Source organism: Podarcis pityusensis, assembly GCF_964106645.2.
Source record: "Podarcis pityusensis genome assembly, chromosome: 14".
Taxonomy (NCBI): Eukaryota; Metazoa; Chordata; class Lepidosauria; order Squamata; family Lacertidae; genus Podarcis; species Podarcis pityusensis.
In genome coordinates, this window is record NC_138039.1 from 1600279 (window position 1) to 1613768 (window position 13490).

Consider the following 13490-nt stretch of genomic DNA (forward strand, 5'->3'; position numbering starts at 1 on the left):
GCACAGTAAGGTCAAGTATAAAATGCACATTTAACGCAGCAAAGTTAACCAGCCCCCCCCCCAATATTATTAAAACAGTTGAAAATAAAACATCACTAAAGAAGGTCAGATACAGAATACACATTTAAAAGACAATTCTATTATTTTATGACCTGGAATCATCATACAGAACAGGGGTTTGGCTCAGACACAAGCCCAGGATACAGAGTTGCACAAAGTTTTGTCTACAGTGCTACCTTGGTTCCCAAACATAATCCGTTCCGGAAGTCCGTTCCAAAACCAAAGCGTTCCAAAACCAAGGCGTGCTTTCCCATAGAAAGTAGTTCAAAATGGATGAATCCATTCCAGACTTTTAAAAACAACCCCTAAAACAGCAATTTGACATGAATTTTACTATCTAACGAGACCATTGATTCATAAAATGAAAGCAGTAAACACTGTACGGCAGTCACGCAATCAATCAGTATCTGAACTGGGTTCCACACAGTCACAAAAACAAAAAAGAGCCACAAAAACCAAAAACCAAAATAAATAGCAAAAACTTCAGCGTAACACTCAAATCGGAAGCGTAACACTCAAAACAGAGCACGTTCGGCTTCTGAAAAAAGTTTGCAAACCGGAACACTTACTTCCGGGTTTGCAGTGTTTGGGTTCCAAGTTGTTTGAGTACCAAGGCATTTGCGAACCAAGGTACCACTGTATGAACAGAAAGTCACACTGTGCTTGAACATTAGGAAGAGCTCACATCCTTCCAGAAGGCTGAGCGAGGCAATGTCGTGCGAGCAAATGCAGGCATCCCTCTTTCTGGTTTGCATCATCTGGGGCAATTGCAAAATTTGGGCTTAAATGGACTCTCTTGGCACTGAAACAATCCTGCCGTGGGCTTTATTTCCGCCTGTTTCCCGTGGCAGATGGATGTTGCTAACACAATTTCACCAACACTTGTCCTTCCCCTATTCTTTCCCCCCACCCCCTGCCCTGCTGCCTTCACAGAGATGGTGCTGATCTGATAAGGCGTTTTTAAAAGGGTTTTCTGATGGTGAAATGCTGTGATTTGTCATCCCAGAAACTCTTAAACACTCAGTTTTTTTGGATGTCCAGAAGTTCTTTTGTAATGAGAGGGGGGTGAGGTGGGGAAGTTATCTCTATCTACTTTCTTCATGGCAGTGCATCCTAGTATAAACTTCTACAATGTTGCCTCTTAGTTGCCTTTTCTGCAAACTCAGAAGTCCCAAACTTTTGGCAAAGAGAACAAGGCATACCAGTCTCCCCCTTTTTAGACATTTGCTTTTCTCCTCTGTTGAAATTTAAACTATAAACCTCCCTGCAAAGTGCTGTGACCGTTCTGGGAGGGCCTGGGGGTTGCAAATTAATTAATTTACGAACCCTTCAGCTCTCCAGCGACCCCCTTGGTGCAGATTGCCTCAGCGTCTCCCTGAAATTATCTTTAACCAAGCGACCGTCCGATATTGCTGTTCTGTGGAGAAGCCGTGGAAGCTGCGGTCTTCGTTATGGAGAGTGATGATACTGGCAGTCGCCTTCGCTTCCAGCTGGAGTTGGAGTTTGTACAGTGCCTGGCAAACCCCAGTTACCTAAACTTTCTTGCCCAGAGAGCAGTGGCGTAGCGTGGGGGGTGCCAGGGGTGCCGGCCGCACCGGGCGCAACATTTGGGGGGGGCGCGTTTGGCCGGCCCTCCTGGAGGAAGCAGGAACCCCACTGTCCTCGGACCTCCTCCGAAGCCTGGCGGTGAGGCGGAGAGACCTTCTCCCCACGCCAGCCTTCGGAAGGCTGCTCCGAAGCCTGGCGGTGGGGCGGAGAGACCTTCTCCCCGCACCAGCCTTCGGAAGGCTGCTCCGAAGCCTGGCGGTGGGGCGGAGAGACCTTCTCCCCGCGCCAGCCTTCGGATGGCTGTCCTGAAGACTTGTGGTGGGAGCAGTGGCGTAGCGTGGGGGGTGCAGGGGGGCCTGCTGCACCTGGCGCAACATCTGGAGGGGGTGCGGAAGAGACTCGAGTGCTAAAATCCACGGGTTAGGGGGCGCAAATTACTTGCCTTGCCCCGGGTTAGGGGGCGCAAATTACTTGCCTTGCCCCGGGTGCTGAGAACCCACGCTACGCCACTGCCAGAGAGGATTCTTCAAGGACAAAGCATTTGTCAACTACCTTAAATACCTGCTCTACTGGAAAGAACCAGAGTATGCCAAATACCTAAAGTACCCCCAGTGCCTGCACATGCTGGAGCTGCTGCAGTATGAGCACTTCTGCAAAGAGTTGGTCAATGCCCAGTGCGCCAAGTTCATCGATGAGCAGCAGATCCTGCACTGGCAGCACTACTCTCGCAAGCGCATGCGTCTCCAGCAGGCCCTGGCAGAGCAGCAACAGCAGCAACAGCAGCAGCAGAACAGCACCTCTGTGAAGTGAGCCCATTTGGCATCCCCAGTGAGTGCAGGAGGGACAGTTGCAGTGGCGGCACTACTCTGGAATCATCCAAGCATGGGGCTGCCTTGGCTGAGCAACCACAGCACAAAATAGTCACCCTGGGGGATCTCAACACCTCTTATGGATCCTCTGGCTTTACCAGAGGCTGCATAAACAGCTTCTTTACGTGTTGCATGAAGTAGCAAGAAGTTCTCACCCCCTCCAGATTTAAAGTTGTCACTGCATTTCCCAAAAGACTATCAGGGGAAAGGTGGGTGATTTGGGTTGGTATGTCTGTCTCTTTCTGTGTGTGCGCGTGCGCATATATAATCCCTGTGGTGGTTAGTTTTTAGCACATTATTGAGAGCAGCAAATAAAGAGACTTAAAAGCTCCAAAAAACAAAACAAAACAAACAAAAAAACACACCAAGCGACCATCCTGGATCAATCTGCCAACCGTATCCGCACGTCTTTCTTTTGGAGAAATTTGCCACGGGAAGAAGAAGCAGGCCCCAGAAAACAACATTGAGGGGGTGGTTCACCTTGTGATGCTTAGCAATTTAAGTACAGCGGTACCTCGGGTTACATACGCTTCAGGTTACATACGCTTCAGGTTACAGCCTCCACTAACCCAGAAATAGTGCTTCAGGTTAAGAACTTTGCTTCAGGATGAGAACAGAAATCGTTTTCCTGTGGCGCGGTGGCAGCAGGAGGCCCCATTAGCTAAAGTGGTGCTTCAGGTTAAGAACAGTTTCAGGTTAAGTACGGACCACCGGAACAAATTAAGTACTTAACCTGAGGTACCACTATACAGTGGTACCTCGGGTTACATACGCTTCAGGTTACAGACGCTTCAGGTTACAGCCTCCGCTAACCCAGAAATAGTGCTTCAGGTTAAGAACTTTGCTTCAGGATGAGAACAGAAATCATGCTCCTGCAGCACGGCAGCAGCAGGAGGCCCCATTAGCTAAAGTGGTGCTTCAGGTTAAGAACAGTTTCAGGTTAAGTACGGACCTCCGGAACGAATTAAGTACTTAACCTGAGGTACCACTGTACAGGGTCCCTTGGTTCTCACACACCTTGGTACTCAAACAACTTGGAACCCAAACACTGCAAACCCGGAAGTAAGTGTTCTGGTTTGAGAACTTTTTTTGGAAGCCGAACGTGCTCTGTTTTGAGTGTTACGCTTCCAATTTGAGTGCCACACTTCTGTTTTGAGTGTTATGATCTGAGTGTTACGCTGAGGTTTTTGCTATTTATTTTGGGTTTTGGTTTTTGTGGCTCTTTTTTGTTTTTGTGACTGTGTGGAACCCAGTTTAGCTACTGATAGATAGATAGATAGATAGATAGATAGATAGATTGTGTGAATGCAGTACATTGTTCATTGCTTTCATTTTATGGATCAATGGTCTCATTAGATAGTAAAATTCATGTCAAATTCATGTTTTAGGGGTTGTTTTTAAAAGTCTGGAATGGATTCATCCACTTTGAACTACTTTCTATGGGAAAGCACGCCTTGGTTTTGGAACACTTTGGTTTTGGAAAGGACTTCCGGAACGGATTAAGTTTGAGAACCAAGGGATCACTGTACGGTCTTTTTAAAGGCAGCAGCCCAGCAGATGGTTTAAAAAGCGTTTCAGAAACGAGCCAGGTGGCTACCTGCCAGGATGGACAGGTGAAACCTTAGCTCAGCACTAATAGGGCCATTTGAAACTGTGAAACTGACATCTGAAGCCTCACCTTAGTCAGAAACTGATTGCATTTTGCAGGGACTGAAGCCAAACACTTCATCCCTTTCTGGAGGGGATCAGGACTGCTCTTGCCTGCCAGATTCTGCCAACTCTTCTTCCTTGGAGCATGAATAAAGGATCAGGAAAAGCACTGAATCCTGAGAAAATGGTAGTTTCTTATACTGTACCGCCTATTCCGCCCTCCCTCCCTTCCTTCCCCACCCCCCAAATAATAATAATAAAAATTATAATTTTCAATTTTATACATTTCAATAACTTTACAATCATTTTAACATTTTGAAACTCATCTTCCTTTCCCCTCTTTCTGCGGTTCCTTAAATTTATTTATTTTTATATTTTCCGCATATTCCAAATTAACTTAAGCATTTATTCATCTACTTTAAATGCATACTCTTATAAAACTGCAGGTTATTACAATAATCCTGTCAATGTTCTTATCTGTCTACAGTTTGTAAATATTCCATAAATCATTTCCATTCTTTTATAAGAAAGGTTTGTTATTTTTTTTATTATTTTTCCGGCAAGTTTCAACATTTCTGCATATTCCATAAGTTTTTGTATCCATTCTTCTTTTGTCAGGACTTCTTCTTCTTCTTTCCATTTTTGGGCAAATAACATTCTCGCCGCTATAGTTGCAAAAATGAATAAATTTCTATACGGTTTGAGTAGTTCTGTCCCTATAATTCCCTAAAGGAAAGCTTCTGGGGTTGTTGTTTTTTACAAATGTTATTTTCAACATCTTTTTCGATTCATTATATATCATTTCCCAGCAAGCTTTAACCTAACTACAAGACCACCACATATGATAAAAAGAACCTTCTTTCTCTTTACATTTCCAACACTTATTTGATTTTTATTTATACATCTTTGCCAATGTACTTGGTGTTAGATACCATCAATATAGGGACGCGGGTGGTGCTGTGGGTTAAACCACAGAGCCTAGGGCTTGCCGATCAGAAGGTTGGTGGTTCGAATCCCCATGACGGGATGAGCTCCCATTGCTCAGTCCCTGCTCCTGCCAGCCTAGCAGTTTGAAAGCACATCAAATGCAAGTAGATAAATAGGTACCACTCTGGCGGGAAGGTAAACGGCGTTTCCGTGCGCTGCTCTGATTCGCTAGAAGCGGCTTAGTCATGCTGGCCACATGACCCTGAAGCTGTACACCGGCTCCCTCGGCCAATAAAGCGAGATGAGTGCCACAACCCCAGAGTCGTCTGTGACTGGACCTAATGGTCAGGGGTCCAATAAAAAAAATCAATAAAAATGAGTGTGTGTGTGTGTGTGTATATATATATATATATATATATATATATATAATGCCCAGCTGACTTGGATTTCTGTTTGTGGAATCCAGTGGAGTTGAACACTGGAGGAGAAAGGGGAGTGTGGTGGGTGCGCCCCACCCCGGGTGTCATCCCTGGAGGGGGTGTGTGACATCGCCGCCCTACCCCTGCGGGCAGCTAGCCCCGCCCCCGGGTGTACAGCATGGGCGCCGCTCCGGGTGCCGCAGCAGCTAGCTCCGCCCCTGGAGCTGAACACTGGAAGATTCAGGACAGAGAACAGAAAGTCCTTCTTCCCACAGCACAGAGTTAAATTGTGGAACTCCCTGCCACAGGAGACAGGCATGGCCGACAGCTTGGATAGCTTTATAAGAGGATTAGACCAATTCCTGGAGGAAAAGGAGAGGGCTATCGAGGGCTGCTAGCCAAGACGGCTCTGCTCAACCCCTGCAGTTGGCGCCAGGAATGCTTGTGAATCTCCCTTGCTGGAAACCACCGGAGGAGAGAGCTGCTCTTGTGCTCAGATCCTGTTTCCTGATTTCCCACGGGTATCTGGCTGGCTGCTGTGAGAAGAGGGTGCTGGACTAGATGGGCCATGGGCCTGATCCAGCAGGCTTTCCTAATGGTCCGTCTTTTAAAAAATGCAGATTCGGCAAGTTTCCCTCACATCCCATTTTTGTGATGTTAACGGAGAAATCTGAGGGCTCCCTTGGACAAAAAACAAGGACACCAGCCAGGAATAGCAGAGCAAAAGAGCAGCCAGTAGGCTTGGTCTCTGTCGCGACAGGACTCCCACCTGCCACCAGGTGGAACAAGATGGAAGCCCCAAACAAAAGACCCCCCAAACTTTTATTAGCTGCTAATCCCCATGTTACACCCGCAAACTACATCACTCATACATCACGGTTACATCATGAAAGGGGAGGTCTGGTGGCAGTAATCTGAGCATCCTGGACTCTGCCCCATGGTTCCCCTTGCCCTCCACCAAACACCCATCAAGTGGAACAAAAGAGATCTTTACATTTCCCTGTTTCCCAGCCAAGTTAATCACACCCTTTTGTCTTCATCTGGGTTTGTGATTTCTGGAATGGCACTCAGGTATCAGGATGCCAGGGATTATCACTCAGGCAGAGGGGCTGCTGAGTAGCTGAGCTCACATGTCTATATGAATTTCTGAAGTTTTCCCAGTGAGCCAGTACATAGATACATTGATCAGCAAATTCTTACATTTGGTATCGTGCAGCAAAGTCCCTTTGAATAGATAGGAAGAAACTGTGATGAAATGTTTTGTGGGGACAAATCACAACAGTGATTGCACTGATTTTGGTAGTGGGCTGCATGTGCATGATATCTGCTGGAGGGGCAACCCCCCCCCCACCTATACATAAATTCCTGCAACAGTGATTGATTACAAATTCGGAACAGGATGCGCCCCAAGCAAGCCAGCTTCACTGTTAGGCAGAAGGAGGTCTGGCCGCCACAGGCAGCTAATTCTAGGTGTTATATGAAAGAGCAGTGCCATATTTCGTTAATACTGGTTGCATTTTTACTGCTGGGGGTGGTGTGTGCATGTGTGGTGAGAGAGAGAGAGAGAAAGGTGCTTGTGGGATTCTCTGCCAAAATGAGTTGGCCCAAGCTGGGTACCCTTGCATTCTGACGTTCCCTTTTCTGATTTCTTTCCGCAGGGCCTGTTTCTGCAGAGTTGTTCCGCCTGGCTTTTGTCTTGGAATCAACTTGATCCCCTCCCCCTCTTTCCTTTTTCCTTCTGTGATGGAACTCCTATTTGGGGACTTCCCTGGCTTTTTTCTGGCCCACATAGGACCAGTCTGGATAGTTAGCCTTGGTGAAGACTTGACATTTTCATCCCCAAAAACGTTTTTGAGTTTCTACTGAAATGAGGCTGCATTTTAATGTTGTATTTTAATCTTGTTTTTTAAGTTGTATTTCAATCAATTGTTTTATATCTGGTGTTAGCCGCCCTGAGCCCAGTCTTAGCTGGGGAGGGCGGGGTATAAATAAAATTTATTATTAATATTATTATTTTCCACCTTGGCTTGGTGGTGCTAGGAGCACCCTCAGCTCTTGGCCTGGTTATGCTAGAAACTGCAGGATGTGGAGGAGGACGAAAATGCTCGCTTTATCTGCTCTACCCAGCAAATGAGAGTAGCATTGTATGAGCGGCTGAGCATGCAATCTGGAAAGTCCCTGTGCTCAGTTTCCCCAGTGACTACTAACCCCCCTGCCTTTGCTCTCAGGAGCAGAGAGCCTTTAATTCTCAGCAGCAAACACTCCTTGTTCATATCTACAAGACTTTTGCAACTGCTGTAGGTCATTTATTTAATTTCATAAAATTTACATCCCGCTTGATTGCAATACCAAACAAAGCTCAAAGCGGATTATGAAAAGAGAGAGAGAGAAATACCGGTGAAAGCAGTTATCTATTGAAAACATTCCATCAGAAATAAATCAGCAGTAAGGTAAGTGCAGACTGGAAAACATGTTGACATTCTACACCTTCTGGGTAAACTTGCCGAAACAGAAGGGTTTCTAGCAGGTGCCAAAAAGAGTATGGCAAAGGCGCTTGGCTGATGTCAATAGGCAGGGAGTTCCATAGGCTCTGCCACACAAAAAGACTGAATTCCTGCAAATGTGGCATTTGGAGCAGTTCCAGTTCTGCAGTGTTTGACCAGTTCATCGGCCGCATCTTCTCCCAAAGCAGCCTTCCCTAACCTGGCTACCCCTCCAGATGTTCCTGTATCCCAAGTCCCATCACCCCGCTGACCATTGGCTATGCTGGTTTGTTAGGTACTGAGCTGAATAGGATCCAAATAGCAGCAGTCTGATTGGTCCTAGAACAATAGGATTCAGAATGCAGCAGTCTGATTGGTCCGCAGGAGCCACCCAATCCAGCTCCAGGTGGAAGTGAATCCGCAACCTGATTGGCCTACAGGAGAATCCCGGAATCAGCCAATCACGTGGGGCCCATTGTGTAAATAATGTATATAAAGCAGACATTTCGGGGGAACTGCCATTCCTCACTACTATGACCTGAATAAAGAGCATGAAATCCACTCTCAACTCCGAGTATATTTTATGGTTGACGGGAGATGTAGTCTTCCCCCCCCCCAGGGTCCTGCCAGGCTCCCCATGGCCCCCCCTTTTTAAACCAGCTCCCTAGGGCAGGTCCGGCCTCAGAATCGACGGCAACTGACCGGAGGTCGAGGGATCAAGACTGTTGATCCGTGGTTACCCCATTGCCAAATATGTTCGCAGGCCAACAACATGTTGGGGAAGGGGGCCGACTGGCAGCTCTGAGCGCGGCCCATTTCCCCTTTCATCCGGGAAGTGAGCCTTAAATGGCAACAAAACAGCCGTCGGGGAGATTGGCCAATGAAGGTCTGCTCTTGCAGAGAATGAGAAAAAAGGAAACAGGAAACCGCGGGGCAGAGAGAGAGGTCTGTGGCAAGCGGAGAGGAGCCTTGCCTGGAATCTGCATCAGGCCCCCAGCGCACCCCACCCCTTGGCTTCCCCCTCTCAGAAACTGATGGTGATGCTGAGAGTTCCCTCTTGGGGCCTTCGTCGCCCAAGATGATGTCTCTGCAACCCTGTGGCTATTCTGCAATTTGGGTTCAATCGCGGGCAGAATTTGCACCGTGCGATGCGCTTTTAACAGGCCGTGCAATCGGCAGGTTGTGCCGTTTCGACTTTCGAACTTCTTTCTCAACAAGGAAAGTTGGTGAGAAAAAGGCTCGGTGCGTGTCGCTGTCAGGTTCTGGGGATTTTGTTCCTGATAGAAATGGTAAATGTTGCTAAAGAAGGTGTCAGCCGCTGTCCCAAAAATCAATTTGATGATGCCAGTGTGGATATAGTGTCAAAAGAATTGGTCCTGTGTATGACTGGCAGCCTGGAGGGTCATTGCAAACTTGGTGGGAAACAGCCCCAAAACTGGACTCTTTGTACTAGGTAAAGGTAAAGGGACCCCTGACCATTAGGTCCAGTCGTTACCAACTCTGGGGTTGCGGCGCTCATCTCGCTTTACTGGCCAAGAGAGCCAGCGTACAGCTTCCGGGTCATGTGGCCAGCATGACTAAACCGCTTCTGGCGAACCAGAGCAGCGCACGGAAACACTGTTTACCTTCCCGCCAGAGTGGTACCTAATTATCTACTTGCACTTTGTGCTTTCAAACTGCTAGGTTGGCAGGAGCAGGGACCGAGCAACGGGAGCGCACCCTGCCGTGGGGATTCAAACCACCAACCTTCTGATCGGCAAGTCCTAGGCTCTGTGGTTTAACCCACAGCCGCACCCATTTTGTACTACTCACTGGCGAATATAGCTACAATGGATACAATTATGAAAAACATAGGGAGTTTGACAAGGACTAAAACCTCCAGACACTTTTAATACCATTTGGCATTCCTTTATTACATACACAGTGGAACCAACATTTTCAATACAATTCAGGTCACAAGTCTGGCAAATCTGGAGCTGTTCTTAATCAGATAGTGCAAATTTTCTTTATGTGAAGACAACACTTATTCTCACCTTTTTCTTTCATGACTTGGTTCTTTCAACTCATGTGCAACTGTAGTTATTCTATGTGCCAATTTTTCCTTCTGTTTCTCATCTTTTTGTTTTCATCTATTGTTATAAGTGGTCTCTCTCTTTTATATGCATTACAAATGAAGCAAAACGAAATATTTCAAAAAACCAAAACCGAAAACCCAAGAAACCAATTGCTTGACGTGATGTAATACAACCTCCCCAAAGACAAATCCATATGGTGGTATTCAACTTAGCTTCACACAGCACAGATCTGCTGAAATTAATGGATCTAACTTAGGCACCCTTTTAATTTCATTGGGTCTACTCTGAGTAAATCACAGTTGACCCCTCAGTAAAGAGCGGGCATCATATAACCTCCTTGTAAACGCCATGCAAACAACTCAAGGAGCAGGATCTGTAGGACCTGGGACTACAAGTGGGGTCTGCAACAAATTGTTGCGGCGCATAAGGAGCCAGCTACACTTTGCTCTGGGATACTCAGGCAGCCTCTCCAACGAACAGTAATCATGATTTCAGTTTTTGTTCCTAAATATTTTTTAATGCTTTTATGAAATTTTATCCCTCTAACCCAAATAACAAAGCAGAACTTCATGAGACAAGACACATGTAAACTAGACGAGGCCAGGCCTGCAATATCACAATCATAAGAATAAATTGCTCTCAGGGTTATCATTCTCTGCATTTCTATCCTGCTTTATATTTTTAAAGAAATGAATCTCTCTCTCTCTCTCTCTCTCTCTCTCTCTCTCTCTTGCTTTCTATAAAGTTTTATTCATTTTCACTTTTGATGTTTATCATCGTACACAAATCTTAATCATTTTACAAGTAAGATTCTCGGGATTTTCATTTTTGCTTTTTAAAAGTTTTATTCATTTTAACATTTGACGTTTGTCATCATACACAAATCATTTTACAAGTTGGATTCTCAGAATCCTCGCACATCCTTCTTCCCCTCCATGGTTTCCCCAGATATTATTTTCAAACTGCATCCTATCATTTCCCCATATTTTCTTAAATCTCAATATTTATCATAATTCTCGCTTCACTGCAAGTGTTTCTAAAACCCTGTCAATGTTTTCAGTCGTTTGCAATGTTTTTTCAGGTAACTTATAAAATTTCGCCATTCTTTATTCATTCCATTGTCCTCTCGGTCCCTGATTGTCCTCCTTCCATCTTTGGGCAAGAAGCATCTGTTTAAAGAGAAGAATCTCAAAGAGGTTTACAACAGGGAGCGCAAGATTGTTGTTGTGCAAGAGCACAGGAGCTCTTTGTACACAGCAAGAGGAGGAAGGCATCCCGTCAGCGTCACACAGATTTCATCAAATAAATGATGAAGCTGGTTATCCGGGTGTTTGAGATAAGATAGAGATAGGTGTCGTCAGAAATGAGAGCGCGAGAGGCCCATGTGACTCAAGATATACAGAATCACAAGCCTATAACTGAAGCCATCGGAGGCACAAGGAGACCAAGATTAAAAAGCTCTATATTAAATCTGCAAATCCACTTCTGAAAACCCCAGAAGTTCCCCTGAACCTGCTCTTTGTGCATGGACCGGGCCATTTTGTCTCCAAGAGGATCAACACCTGAATAATTAGTTTGATGATGATGATGATAATTAATAATAATTTGTTATTATTTCTACCCCGCCCATCTGGCTGGGTTTCCCCTGCCACTCTGGGGGGCTTCCAACAAAAGATTAAAAAAACATTAAAACATCAGTCATTAAAAACTTCCCTAAACAGGGCTGCCTTCAGATGTCTTCTAAAGGTCAGATAGTTGTTTATTTCTTTGACATCTGGTGGGAGGGCATTCCACAGGGCGGGCGCCACCACTGAGAAGGCCCTCTTCCTGGTTCCCTGTAACTTGGCTTCTCGCAGTGAGGGAACCACCAGAAGGCCCTTGGAGCTGGACCTCAGTGTCCAGGCGGAACGATGGAGGTGGAGACGCTCCTTCAGGTATACTGGACCGAGGCCGTTTAGGGCTTTAAAGGTCAGCACCAACAATTGTGCTCAGAAACCTACTGGGAGCCAATGTAGATCTTTCAAGACCGGTGTTATATGGTCTCTGCGGCCGCTCCCAGTCCCCAGTCTAGCTGCCGCATTCTGGATTAGTTGTAGTTTCTGAGTCACCTTCAAAGGTAGCCCCACGTAGAGCGCATGGCAGTAGTCCATACGGGAGATAACCAGAGCATGCACCACTCTGGCAAGACAGTCCGTGGACAGGGAGGGTCTCATCCTGCAAACCAGATGGAGCTGGTAGACAGCTGCCCTGGACACAGTATTGACCTGCGCCTCCATGGACAGCTGTGAATCCAAAATGACTCCCAGGCTGCGCACCTGGTCCTTCAGGGGCACGGTTACCCCATTCAGGACCAGGGAGTCCCCCACACCTGCCCGCCCCCTGTCCCCCAAAAACAGTACTTCTGTCTTGTCGGGATTCAACCTCAATCTGTTAGCTGCCATCCATCCTCCAACTGCCTCCAGGCACTCACACAGGACCTTCACCGCCTTCACTGGTTCTGAGTCAGAGATGCCAAGGGGGTGGCTGGCTACCCAGAGGGCAGAGATATTACACCCTTAAATAATCTCTAAGTAAACTTTTTGGGGGTGCCAGAGAGACTGTTTGCCTTCAAGCCTGATTCAGAAGGAGCACTAAATCAGAAGAAAGGCTTATGTAGGACAGGCTTGTACTTAAGGATTCCCCACTGCAATGTAGAAGGAAACATGGAAATTTATCTGCTACCCGCCCCCCCCCCCTGAACCCAGCATACAAGGAAAAAGGAACCGCAGGAGGGGCTGAAATCTCCTTCCCCTTCTTTTCCCCACCCCCCCCTTTTTTTTTTTTTGCAGGCTAGTAACTTTCATGGCCTTATTTGCAAGGGTGATTTAAGACCTCCCGATGCACTGGGTTTTCCCTGCATTGATTCGCACCTGCCTTGCCCAACCTGGTGTCCTCTAGAACACGGGTTCCCAAAGTGGGTAGTACCCCCCTGGGGGTCAGGGGGGTGGATTACCTAGGGGAGGACCAAGAGGCAAGCGGATGTCAAGGAGGAGAGCGGGAATTGGAAATGACTCTCAGGCATTGAGAAGCCGGCCTCACGGGATCAGGTTCATGCATTCTGTCTAATTAATTAAACGACAGAGTTTTAATTGGATTTGGAATGCATGTGCAATTAAGTGCTACTATTCTGAATTCTGTTGTGTCACTATCTTCCTGAGTGGGTCGTGCAAACCGCTATTCTGAATCATGCTTTTTATAGGGTAGAGGGCACTGGGGACGAGTTTGTGGAATCGAGGAGCCCCCAAAAATTTGGGAACCACTGATCTGAACTATATATCCCAATAGTCCCAACTGGCATGGACAACGGTCAGGAGCTGATTCCTACGATTCTTTTCCTTCTTGTCCGTTTATGCCGTTTCCTCTGCTCTCAGCCTGGCCAGGGAGCTGCTGACGGCAGCAATCTGCCCTCCGGTTGAAGTA

General features: G+C 46.6%; 1 protein-coding gene across 1 annotated transcript; it reads left to right on the forward strand.

The window, feature by feature from the left end:
- Positions 1–1472: 1472 nt before the first annotated feature.
- Positions 1473–2802, forward strand: LOC308463112 (mediator of RNA polymerase II transcription subunit 31-like). The gene is made up of 2 exons (XM_080981327.1): positions 1473–1610; positions 2125–2802. Exons 1-2 carry the CDS (start codon positions 1512–1514, stop codon positions 2416–2418), a joined length of 393 nt encoding a protein of 130 aa, XP_080837453.1. The 5' UTR covers positions 1473–1511; the 3' UTR covers positions 2419–2802.
- Positions 2803–13490: the final 10688 nt, after the last annotated feature.

Excerpts from the sequence above, each read along its gene's own strand:
- LOC308463112 (XM_080981327.1), top strand. The coding sequence starts at position 1,512 with ATGGAGAGTGATGATACTGGCAGTCGCCTTCGCTTCCAGCTGGAGTTG. Across the intron at positions 1,611-2,124 it reads ACCTAAACTTTCTTGCCCAG|AGAGGATTCTTCAAGGACAA; the intron begins AGAGCAGTGGCG and ends CGCCACTGCCAG.